The sequence below is a fragment of the Cynoglossus semilaevis genome, chromosome 8 (genome assembly GCF_000523025.1).
Source record: "Cynoglossus semilaevis isolate Cse_v1.0 chromosome 8, Cse_v1.0, whole genome shotgun sequence".
NCBI lineage: Eukaryota > Metazoa > Chordata > Actinopteri > Pleuronectiformes > Cynoglossidae > Cynoglossus > Cynoglossus semilaevis.
In genome coordinates this window covers 28,262,747-28,275,223 of record NC_024314.1, presented here as the reverse complement: position 1 = coordinate 28,275,223, position 12,477 = coordinate 28,262,747, and the positions used below count along the sequence as shown (strand labels likewise).

Here is a 12,477-nt window from a genome sequence, read left to right as displayed (position 1 = left end):
CCCCCCCCCCCCGGGTCCCCCCCCGCCTCCCCCACCACCAACAGCCCCGTGGCCCTGACAGTGACTGAACTCAACCTCCTGTTTCTCCTCACGGAGGAGGTGGAGACTCTGACATGTCGACCTGGAGTTTGTGTTCAAGTATTGAGTCAAAAAGTTGTAAGACAGACGTCGTAAAACCAAAGGAAATAGTTCAGAAAAAAACTGAATGAACTTCTGTTGACACTAAAGGAACTTCAAAAATGACGTGGGTTCAATTCCCTCCATGATCCAGCTCTTACCCGTCGTACGTAAATGTTTATTGTTTTCAAGGAATTCTTCTGGACTTTGATGTTTGGTGGCGATGGACACAGAGAAACAGAATGACTTGCGTGAGGGTGGAGGTGGGTGTGGGTGTGTGGGGGGGGGGCAGTTACAGCAGTTTCTATTCTGCCCCTAATGAGCAGACGGTCGCCTGACTCTGAACGCTGTTCTTTCTTATTTCTTCAGTCGGGTGGAGATTTGGTTCCGGTGTCAGTCCCTGGGCAGAATTTAATTTGGATTAATGGAGCGACTGCAGCTCCTGACACTCAGCTGGGACACATCGCTTTCTCTGCTCTACGGCCACGGAAACCTGGAAGGAATCAAACAGTGAAATCTTGCCAGGATCAGCTTTAAAGTTTGCACAACGTCACTCTGGGAGCAGCAGCTGCGACGCCACGTTGTTTGGATGCGTTTTGACTTTTGGTCCTCGCAGATTTACAGCGACTGTGACAGATTTGCCGAAGCCCTTTGTAAATTATCTCCAGCCCCGGGGACTGCGGTCTCTCCCAAAACCTTTGAATTGATTGGCTCCTCAGCTTCTGACGACCGACCGAGCGGCTGTGGAGGAGCGTCTGCAGAGGCCGTCGTCTGGCTGCCAGCGCTGTGGCTGATATTTTAATTTGAGCATCACTTTATTTGGTCCCTGTGAGACTCCACAGTCGGGTCCCGCTGCTCTCACTGAAACACATTCATCATTAAACACCAACCGCCCAGGACGCTGCTCTGTGTGTACGCAGACGACACCGCTTTGTTCATTTGTTCCTTCAGGCCGAGTCTTATCAGAGAATCTCTGCTGCTTTTTCTGAATTATCAGGTCTGTGCTGATTGACATGGTCTCTCTCTCTCTCTCTCTCTCTCTGTCTCACAGGTGATTGGCTGTGTACCTGCGTTAGCGTGTTACTGCCCCCAGTGGCTCCCAGGTCAGTTATTGCCTGTTATTTTTGGTTCTCTGTCTGATTATTAATGATGTCATTTCCTGTCCTGTGGTCCAGTGTCAGAGGAGCAGCTTTTTGTTTTGGTCTTAACTTTAATTAAACATATATTCATAAATACATTGTTGTCCAGTTTTATCCAGGTCTGTTCCCTGTCGGTGTGACCCAGATATTTTATCTCCGTCCTCGTCCACTGCTAAAAGCCCGACGGGGGCAACAAGGTCAATAAAGTTAAACTTCTCCTCTTGAGTACTCTGTACTGTGGTACTGATATTAAATACTCAGAGTTGGAAGTAAACTGTGTTTTATATATATATATATTGACGACAGGTAAAAGTGTCAGCTGGTGCGGCAGTGTGAGGACCAGTGACGTCATCGAACGCCTCGCTTTGTGAACTCAGAGGTCAGTGATTATTTTCACAGTCAAAAGACACACATAACCAACCAGTGGGTGGCAGTGGTGGGCGGTGCTCTTGCCTTACAGCAAGAGGGTTTACTTTGGATGGATGATTGGATGGATGTTTGGATGGTTAGATGGATGGATGATTGGAATGGTTAGATGGATGGATGGCCTTACAGCAAGAGGGTTTACTTTGGATGGATGATTGGATGGATGTTTGGATGGTTAGATGGATGGATGATTGGTTAGATGATTGGATGATTGGATGGATGGATGTTTGGATGGATGGATGATTGGATGGATGTTTAGATGGATAGATGATTGGATGGATGGATTGGTGGATGTTTGGATGGATGGATGATTGGATGGATGTTTGGCAATAAGTCATTTTCTACATAAGAAATTAATTACTGGTTAAAAATAATATAATCCAAATTAGCTCGTTGTGAGATGGTCAATATACAATGAAAAAATAAACACTAATAATGTTCAATAAAACACCCACCCCCCCTTCACCACCAGGGGTTGTGGGGGGGGGAGCATAGACCACAGCAGGACTGTGAAGTTGGTCTGTGCAGGAAGTGTGACAGACGGGTGGAGAAGAGTTAATTAGTCACACTAGTTAGACGAACCAGGAGCCAATTAGTTCCAGCAGCTCCGCACGTGGCTACAAGCACCGCCTTCAAAGTCTGTGTCCTGAGTCCTCTAGAGGGCAGCACTCGCTGAGGCTGCTCGTTTGATCTATTTTAAAATAAGTGATCAAATATATTCCAGTTTAACATAATCGTGTTTCAGTTTTATAAGAAGTAGACCAGACCCAGAACTGGACCACGTGTTGGACCTCGGAGAAATATAAATATGGTCAGATTAGAATATTAAGGTTCATGTGAAGATGTGTAGAGGTAAAATAGTTTTTTTAATTTAACTGCCCCCCCCCAGTAAAGTAAATTAATTTTTGAATCTCATAAATATTTATATATATATTTAAGACTGGTCTTTATATTTAGATGAGTCCAACATTAGCTTTGTTAATAATGTGGTCACACACACACACACACACACACACAGACCTCCGTCGTCTGCTGCGTTTAGAGGTTCTGGCTACACTCGGGTCTCGGTGCATGTCATTATCACCACCACCACCACCACCGACCCAGTGGCTGTTCCTCCATCTGCACTCGCGTCTGGGATTTGAAATGATCAAAGAAAAATGTTTGTGTTTTTTTTTTAATTTCTAAAAAGCAGAGTGTGTTTTGTTATTAACCTCAGGATGGTTTGAGTTCACCGGTGCTAACTCATCAGTAGTCGAACAGTAGTTCTCTGCCAGGTTCTGTGGAACCAGCCGTAGACCTTCACAGGTGACAGACGGTTCTGTCAGTCCTTCGTGACCAGGTCAATAGACATTAATCGTAAACTCCTGGAAAACATGACGCGAGACGATCCAAAAAAAAAAAACCCTCTCAGTCTCTGGTCCGAGAGGGTTCTTCAGTTCCAAAAAACTCTCTGGTCCGAGAGGGTTCTTCAGTTCACTTCTTAGTGCCGACAAATTCCTGGTCCTATATTTTAAAAACTAAGAAAACACGGTCATTATGTGGACCATGTCATTCAACAGCGCCCCCCTCAGTCTTCCCCAGGTGTTGACTGACCCACAGTCATGGGTGTGAAGGGTGAGGTTGGAGGAGTCACCATGAGGGGGAGACGATCTGTGTGTGAGTTTTTTATGGAGTCAAATGTTTCTCCAGTTAAAGTCAGGTGGTAACAGACTCCGGCCTGTGATTGGAGGATGGTCACAGTCAAACTACAGTCTCAGTCCATGTGTTCACACAGTCACACTACGGCGCCTTCTGTTTCACACTGATGTCACAGCAGCAGGAGTGCGATGAGGAAGCCCCCCCCCTCCCCCCCCAGGGGGGGGCAGTTTGACGTTTGTAACAGGACCCTCCGGCCGACCCGGACACGGAGACTCTGACACCACTTGGCACGAGTTTAAACCCGCGGCGACTCGCACGCTCGGCCCGCAGTCCTGTCAACGACCTGTTCTTCCAGTAAAATCTCATTAAATAAATATGTTTTAAAGAAGCCTCGGAGTCACGACCTCCGGCGGGTCACATGACCTCGTGTTGATTTTCCATCACAGCTGATGGAGTAATGGAGTTTCCTCCTCCCCCGAAGGAGACGATAATTCCTGCAGTTTCTGCTCAAGTCCCTGTGTCCGTGTGTGTGTGATGAGGACAGTAGGGCTGTGTGTCGGGCAAGAATCTGGTGATACGATACGTATCGCGATACAGAAGTAACAATACGATATATTGCCTTCTTTACACACACACAGAGTTTAAAAAGTCTTGCGATCAGTATTACGATACGAGCAGCGGTATGATATATTGCGATATATTGTGATATATTGCGATTTGTTGTGATATATTGTAATATATAGTGATATATTGTGATATATTGCGATTTGTTGTGATATATTGTAATATATAGTGATATATTGTGATATATTGCGATTTGTTGTGATATATTGTAATATATAGTGATATATTGTGATATATTGCGATATATTGTGATATATTGCGATATATTGTAATATATTGTGATATATTGTGATATATTGCGATTTGTTGTGATATATTGTAATATATAGTGATATATTGTGATATATTGTGATATATTGTGATATTATTGATATTATAGGTACAACAATATATTGAGGTCTTTTACCCCCCCAGTGTAGCTGTAGTCCCAGTGTGATCCTAGTCTCAGACTCTGTTCCATCTGAACATCAGTTCCTAACTCTGGAACAGAGGGATCTACATTTGGAATCACTAGAGAAGAAAGAAAAGAACAAGAACATGAACCAACACCAGGAATATTGGACTGGGAGTTGGTGAGAAAAAAATCAATAACTGATCAATGACTGAGGAGATATTGATACAGGATCAGGTGTCTGTGTATATGTATTGATGCCTGTCAACATGGTACTGTTGATACTGTAGTTCTTGGTGGAGAGTCGGCTTTAAAACCTCTTTGACTCAACTGGGGCCATTACCTCATGTTGAGCACAAAGGAGTTTTTCATCCTTGGCCGCCTCAGTCAGTCAGTCCACTCGTGTGATGCTGGAACCTCAGTGTTTAAAGTAGTTCCTTCAGATTTACCAAATAAAGTAGTCATGGAGTAAACAGTTCCGTGTCACTGTGATCTAAAACTGCCGCAGTTCTCTGTGGATTTTGCTGAAACAGTTCCGGCTGCCGCTGTAAGCTGATACTGCCTTAAGCTCTCCTTCGGCTTTATATAAATAACTCACTATAATCGTATTAGGAGTGTATGTTTTAAAGCCCCCACTCTACAATGTTTTTTTTTTCTTACCGAGGTCGACGCGTCTTACCTTCGTACTTCAACAATAATACATGTTTATTTGTACCACACAAACAAATACTGCTTTGAAGGCCTTCGAAGTTGACGCAGCCAATCACGTGAAATCACATTTAAATTAGTGCGGTATTTTAGCGTTATTATCTGTATCCTTGATTTTCCTCTGTGCGTTTTTAGCCGGGCTCACCTTGACGCTTCGCTCTCGCTATCTTGAAATACGGCGAATTGCAATCTCCCGCTCCTTTATCTCAGCCTGCACACCTGACTGAATCACTGCGAGCCACGGGCGTCTGCAGCGATAAAAAGATTACAGGAGGTGCAGCGCGGCTGAAATTCCCAACCACCTCGCAATATGGTTTTCTTAATCTATTCTGACAATGGAGCGGCTGCACGAGGAGTCCGGTTCACAGAGGAGGAGGAGGAGGAGGAGGAGGAGGTAACTGAAGGAGCAGCCCGGGACGAGCGGGAGCCAAATATCATTGAACAAAACTCAATGGCCTGAATATTTCCTCACACTTGAATGAGTTTCTCATCGTACATTTTTCATCATCATCATCAATTTTCAGTTTACTCACAATTGACATACTCAGTGTGAAACAGGGGCCTGTTTAGTTGAACACAATGCTGATTTACCCTCAGGAGTTGAAGAAAGAATATTTCCTTCTGTCACTGAAGAACGAAGACTATATTTGCAGAAAACAAATCAGACCAATTAAGTAGAATAGGCTGTTGCTTGTGTTAGCATTTTGTCTATTTTAGCTTCGTAAATTCATGCCATTTCTTCTTGAGTTTGAAGGTTTTAGAAATCATTCAATTCATCATTTTCAAACTGAAACAATACTTTGTTTGCAGACACAAACTGAATCGTTGACCTGACGGGAAACAGCCGCAGCACTGGATATCAGCGGTCATTGGACGAGGACGAGGACGGGGTCACGACCCGAACAGGTCAGCGGACCATCGCAGAGACAAACAACTACAGGTCAGTTTACGTTTTACTGACTTTGCTAAGAAAAAAGAAAAAAAATCCCAGAGAATTTGCACTTCCTGTCACTGTAGCGTCGCTCGGTGGTTGTTATTGTTCCACCGTCAGTGGAAATAAAAGTCTCTGCTGCTCATTTACTGGAGTAAACCACTTTGGCAGACGATACATCAGAAAAACCAAGTCAGGAGGCAAACGTACGACTTTTCAAATGAAACCCTGAACGTGAGGATATATCCGTCTGACTGCGCGCCTACTCCCAGCCTGTCAGCTCGTGCTCAGCGCGTGAACTCTGGTTCACCTTCTCCAACATTCCAACACACGTCATCATCTGAAAAATTTTTTTTTAGTTGGGAGGTAAATATGTTCAGCGTCAAATACCATCAATGTATTCATGAGCAGCTCGGCGTCGTCACTTCAACTTTAGTTGTTCCTAATTTCACCGGTTTTTTATGTCTAAAACCAGATTCTCCTAAAAGACTAAAAACTCCCATGATGCACATTGAGGGGTGAAAAAGGAAAACTTGGATGAAATAAGGGGAAAAACAGTTAAAGTAAATGGACAATGAATTATGAAAGTGCGAAACGATTGGGGGCGGGGGGAACAAGGGGGGGGGGAACAGCAGCCAAATGTGACCTAATGCACCAGTATTCACTATTTGCTGCAGAACAGATTTTTTTTTTGTGCATCTGCTGCAGAGATGCTGAACGACAGCAGAACTCTGCAGCTCCACACCTCCAGTATCTCTGCCCGTCAGCAGACAGGCCTCAGCCAATTATTCCAGAGCGAAACGGATGTCATTCAAATGTCAAAGTCGTCGCAGTGGCCTGCTGTGCCTCAGCAACATGTCAGCCTGGTAATTAAATGCATCTCGAGGCCGGCGTGAATCATGTCCTGCCGCATGTGTAAGTGTCTCTGCCTAATGTCAGCGGACAAACAGTCTCTCTGCAGCCGTCTTCCAGATCTTTCCTCAGTCACTGACCGTTCCGTCAACAGTATCTTCAAACTTCATGCTAAACCAAAGGCACCTAAACAGAAATGGATTTTCTCAGCGTCCTACGTTTGCACGCACATCTCATGTGAAAATAAATAAAAATAAAAATGACAAATAAACTGGAACCAGAGGAGTGAAAAATAAAAATGACATACAAATAAACTGGAACCAGAGGAGTGAACTGAGGGGTCAACTCACTTTGACCTATGACCCCTGTTTATGCAGTGGATGGTTTCACGTGTATGGGATCTGTAGTGTTTGGGAGCAGCTTCAGGTTGGTTTACAGAGACAGTTACAGACCCAAGACCCGGCATCGAACCATCGACCTGGCAACTGTTCCAACAGCCCTGTTGTCAAGATGCAAATATATCCAGACAGAAATCCAGACAAAGGCCGTTTTACGTCATATGTTCCGCTTCAATTGATTGATATGTGAACTAGAAATCGTTATTATTATTGGTTTACCATTGTCTTAGAACTTTTTGACTGGAGTTTAACGCCTCGTGTTCTTTCAAACGTCTCCATCTGACGTCCGTGGTGTCACAGCTGCATCTTATTCCTGATCGTTTGGAGCTGGAAACTCTGATGTTCAACCTCCTGACATCCAGAGCGATGCTGCCCTCCCATCCCCCTACCCTCCGCACCCCCCCCCCCCCCCCAGAACGTTCCCACCCCCCCCCCCCCCCCGCTTCCATAGCTCCCGTCAAATAACAATCAGGAGTTCCGATCGCAGCAGAAAGAGGCCGACGACGGCCTGCGTGTTTCTCCACCGACGGCCGCCGCTGCCTCAAACCCACTGAGCGACGTTCGCTGCAGAAATGCAAGTGGAGACGAGTGAAGCCTCTCACTAACAGCCTGGATGCCTCGCCAGCTCCACAATGGATCTTTTATGGGACATAATTACTATATTGTCCAGTAAGTCTTCAGCAGTAAAAAGACCTTTTCTTGATGGAGGCAGCTGTGGCCACAGAGCGCCCCCCCCACACACACACCCCCTCCCTCATCTGCTCTGCTTCCTCACAGCCGGGGCTGATTAAAGTAGTCTTTTTCTAGAAGCCCGTGGAGCAGCACTGCCTGGATAGACCATTGATTAAACCAGCCGCAGGAAGACGAGGCTGAAACGATGGCTGCCTGCAAACGAGGGGGAATTACGGGAAAGTCTTCTCCCCTCAAAACCAACACTGGTTTTCTGGTCCAGAACTGAACCGCAGATTAAACAATCTGACAGATTATTTTACGTTTTATAATCGCTGTCTTTTAGAACCAACAAAGATATGAATACAGACTAAACCATCCCGAGCATGATGGGTAATCAGTTTAAGTCATCTCTTTTTAACTGAAAATGACGCGTCTAAATTGGCTCCAGTTCTCCCTGAAAAGTAAAAATAAAGTAAAATGTAGTACTTCACAAAAGGTTCCCAACCACCGGGTCCCAGACTAGTAGTGGACCATGGGTACCAGGTCACAGAGACCTGTTCTATAGCAATTTTTTACCAGAGCAATAGGTGTTTTATTTTGAAAAATGACGGGTCGACTCTAGACGTTTGTCACCACCCTTTTCAAAAGTATTCTAGAAAACTTCTTTGTTAAGGTGAAGAGAACCAGATGGGACCAAAAAAAACAAGTCGACCTATTTAAACACGGGTTTTATCACAACAGGTTTCGAAACCTTGCGTGCTTTTATTTTTTCAGAGAAATATAAACTGTACAAAATATGTTTTCGTGTACAGTAGTTCACCGTGTCTGTCGGGTTTGCACTGACCCTGGTCACCGTGTCGCTGAGAAGCCGTACCTGACTTTTCAGTGAAACAGCCGAACGCCTCATGGAGCCGCTGCCGTACGGAGCGACAGCCAATGAGATTTTGTTTCAGCTCGTCAGCTGACAGATATTTGCTCTTTGACCTCTGGCGGCAGCATATTGAAGAGGAAGTCCTCCACCACCAGGCCGCTCCTTCTCAACAGTCGGCACTCGCTGAGCTCCACCGGCAGACGATCCAGCAAGTTCCCCTTCAGCTGCAGCTCGCTCAACATGCTGAGTTCCTGGACGCTCAGCGGCAGCGTCTGCAGGCAGTTGTTCCCCGCTCTCAGCGTTTGCAGCCTCTTACATTTAAAAAGCTCTTCTGGCAAAATCTCGATCTGAAGAAACAGAACAAGACGCTAAAGGTCGAGGTTTTGGGAAGGAGCCGATAAAATTGTTAGAATGATATTCTGTGAATTCACTTCTCACCATGTTGGCCGTGACGGCGAAGTGCTGAAGTTTCTGTAGTCGTCCCACGTTAGCGGAGATGCTAGTCAACTTGTTATGACTCAGGTCTAAAATTTGCAGATTTAAACAAGAAAACAGTTCTTCCGAGATCCTCTCGATTTTGTTGTTGCTCACGTACAGTCTCTGCAACTTCGCCAGTCGTCCGATTTCATTGGGGATGTAGGTGATGTTGTTGTGCCACAGCTTTAGGCACACGAGCCGCCTCGGCAGAGGGAATTGGTCAAACGCGGTCAGTTTGTTGTACTTGAGGTCCAGCTCCCGCAGGTTGTTCAGACTGAAGATGGCAGACGGGATGTGATCGAGGCTGCAGGCGACGAGCTCCAGCTCCATCAGTTTGGTCATTTTCTTTATGCTGTCAATGGTGGTCAGCTTAGTACCGTTGTTTCTGATGGAAAGTTTCTGAAGTTGCAAGTCGGCCACCGCCTGTGGTAACTTGGACAGGTTGTTTTTCAGGTAAAGAACTTTGAGCATTTTCAGGTCCCCCAGCTCGATGAAGCCCAGGTTTCCGGTCAGGTGCAACTCGTTGAGGTTCTTCAGGCTACCGATCCACTTGGGGATCTCCTTGTAGTCACTGAATGTAACATGGAGGGTTTTCAGGTTCTCAATCAGAAAAGCCAGGGCTTGATCCTCAATCTCAGCAGGCGTGTGGCAGAGCCACATCTCTGTGAGGTTGGAGAGCTGCAAGATGTGCGAAGGTATTATGAGGAAGGGACTAAGTACCAGCTTCAGCACTTCCAGCTCCTTCAGCTCAAACACGATGTTCGGCATCCCGGTGAGCTTGAACAGCTGCAGCTCCAGCTTCCCCTGCCTGTTGGTGATCATGTGCTGACTCAGCCTCTCGGGCTTCCACTCGTTGTCCAGGTTCAGCTGCCGCAGCCTTTTCTCGCTGGATTCTGACAGAAAAACGGCAAAGCGCTCGGTGTACAGGGGGTCGTACTGGTCGGTCAGGTGCAGCATGAAGGCGAAGTCGTTCATCATGTCGGGTATGTCTCTGTAGCTGCTCTCTTCTCGGATCGCTTCGAAAGAGTACGTTTTGAGAGGGCGATTGAACATCCAACTGACGGTGTAGAGGCAGCTGAAGCCGTACAACACCCCCAGCAGGACGTAGGCCAGAATCAGAAACTTGAAGGGGTACGCCGAAGTGTTGATGCAGGACAGCGAGCTGTAGCTTGCGACTTTCAACGGGCATACGACATTGAACTCGATAAACTTCACATAGTAGGCCAGGTAAATGATCAAGAGTACAACGTTCAGTATTTTGACGATGGTCTGACAAATGTAGACGAGGTAGATGACGTCGCCCTTCTCCACTTTCATTCGGAACTTTTTTACCTTCTCAAACAGAGCTTTGGCCTGCTCCCCGTCTTTTCTCCCTAAAATCTTAGTTTCAATTCTCGACTTAGTTCTCTGTCGCAGATGCATGCGCGCCTCCTCCTCCGACCACGTGTTCTTCTTCTCGTACGTGGCCAGGTCGCTCTCCCCCACCACAGTCTCGGACAGCGCCTTCGTGGTCCACGGCGAGTCATTGCACTCGAGAAGGATGGACACAAACTTGTCCAGGTTGGAGCTCGTGCATGGGATCGTGAACAAGAACTGACTGCAGGTCACGAAGACCAGAGTATGGAAGATCAACAGGTAGGGGGCGTATTTGCCAAACCAGTGTACGCTCTGCTCGTAACAGAAGTTACTAGCGTAAACGTCCCAAGGGATGATGCTCACGTTCTGTGTGCTGAAAGCTGCGTCTTTCGCACTAAGTGTCCCGCATTGCTTGTTGTCCACGGAGCCGCAGGGCATGCAGGTCATGTTTTCCCGGGTGTTTTGCAGGAAAATTCCAAAGGCTGAAATGATCATCATGAAAATGGAGATGTAGTCGGTAAACGTGTCCCACCATGGCTTCAGAATGTGCTTCTCTAGACGTGTCTTAATGGTTGGAAGCATTGTTTACGACAGGACGCGGCACCGAGCGACAAATTGGGACGATGGAATTTTTTTTTTTTGTCATTCAGATCAAAGGCATCATGACCACTGTGAACAGCGACTTTGATATCAAAGACGTTCAAACCGACATTAGTTACAAATGCAAATGCCGCTCATATACGTAATACATAAAAGGACGTGTAAAAATAATGGACCGTTAATCTACCCAAAAGTCACGGTTCAGTCACATGTACCTCAGTTTTGACATCGGTTTTCACCATTTTATCACAGCCTTCGATGTCTTTTCCAAAATTTAAAGGCAACTGAATCTTGTTGGGTTTTTTAATGTGTGGTTTCGGCTTAGTGCAAAAAAAAAAGTGCCAAAACTGTAGGAACATGCATAGCACGGTACTTGACTAGAACTTGTTCAGAGGGACATTCTACTGACGAGCTCCCTGACAGCTGCCATCGGTTCCACTGCAGATATTCTTAGCTCTTGCTCTCTGTATAAATATAAATATAATATAATATTTATGTTTATTTATTTGACATTGTCATTCCATGGCTCTCATTCGTCTTCAAACTGATTTTTTTTTTCTTTTCAACCAATCCGAGCGGTCGTTAGGCAACATATACAACCAACAAAGAAGTCAGTAAAATCAGGAACGTGATGAACAAACCGTCAGGCCCTTGTTTGATTTGTTTGACTTTACCGTTTGTCTCCATATGTGGCGCTGTATTTCCACATTGTTGTTGTTTTAATGGACGTCATCGTGGTCAAAACCTTGTTCTTATTCTGGGCACAAGCTCCAGACTGGAGAACTTTGTCTCCCTTCTCTGCGACTGCCCACGGAGAACGAGGACTTTGTGTGAAACTCTGGTGGGAGACAGCAATCCCATGTCTTTAAAAAAAAAATCAATGGTGTGATTGATGGTGAGGCCGCGTGCAGCTGCACCGACAAACACTGCAGAACTGAGTCCAGTGTGTTAAGTGAAAAAGATGGGGAACGGGCAAAGGCACCTTTAAAACAAAATGGGCGGCGATCGCAATCAAAACATGCAAGACATATATGTCAATATATGTATATGTTATATATATACAGTAGTCTCTCGCTATTTCGCGGTTCACCTTTTGCGGATTCACAACTTTGCGGGTTTTTTAAACTGTATATATAAAATATACTGTATCCCGGATGTGGCTCTGCGAGAGATGTCACAGGAATGGGACGACGTTATGGTTCGATCGTTCCAATTTTGCAACAAAATCGACGACGTCGTGACTTCCTACGAGCTAGTCTTCGACTGGAAAAAGA

General features: G+C 45.6%; 2 protein-coding genes and 1 long non-coding RNA gene across 5 annotated transcripts in view; 1 reads left to right on the top strand and 2 right to left on the bottom strand.

Moving 5' to 3' along the window:
- Positions 1-12,477, bottom strand: part of tmem178bb (transmembrane protein 178Bb) — a 56,394-nt gene that overhangs the window by 32,762 nt on the left and 11,155 nt on the right. The window lies entirely within an intron of this gene.
- LOC103383018 (uncharacterized) overlaps positions 1-12,477 on the top strand; it is a 27,220-nt gene that overhangs the window by 3,996 nt on the left and 10,747 nt on the right. For all 3 annotated transcript variants that reach the window (XR_003050339.1, XR_003050340.1, XR_521978.3), the window contains 4 exons: positions 1,169-1,220; positions 1,366-1,453; positions 1,563-1,635; positions 5,857-5,986. This is a non-coding gene — a long non-coding RNA (uncharacterized LOC103383018). The remainder of the gene's footprint in view (positions 1-1,168; positions 1,221-1,365; positions 1,454-1,562; positions 1,636-5,856; positions 5,987-12,477) is intronic.
- On the bottom strand, positions 8,334-12,342 carry LOC103383017 (volume-regulated anion channel subunit LRRC8A-like). The gene is made up of 2 exons (XM_008316008.3): positions 9,209-12,342; positions 8,334-9,117 (listed from the first exon to the last, which is right to left on the bottom strand). Exons 1-2 carry the CDS (start codon positions 11,183-11,185, stop codon positions 8,857-8,859), a joined length of 2,238 nt encoding a protein of 745 aa, XP_008314230.1. The 5' UTR covers positions 11,186-12,342; the 3' UTR covers positions 8,334-8,856.

Excerpts from the sequence above, each read along its gene's own strand:
- LOC103383017 (XM_008316008.3), bottom strand. The coding sequence starts at position 11,185 with ATGCTTCCAACCATTAAGACACGTCTAGAGAAGCACATTCTGAAGCCA. Across the intron at positions 9,118-9,208 it reads TCGCCGTCACGGCCAACATG|ATCGAGATTTTGCCAGAAGA; the intron begins GTGAGAAGTGAA and ends CTGTTTCTTCAG.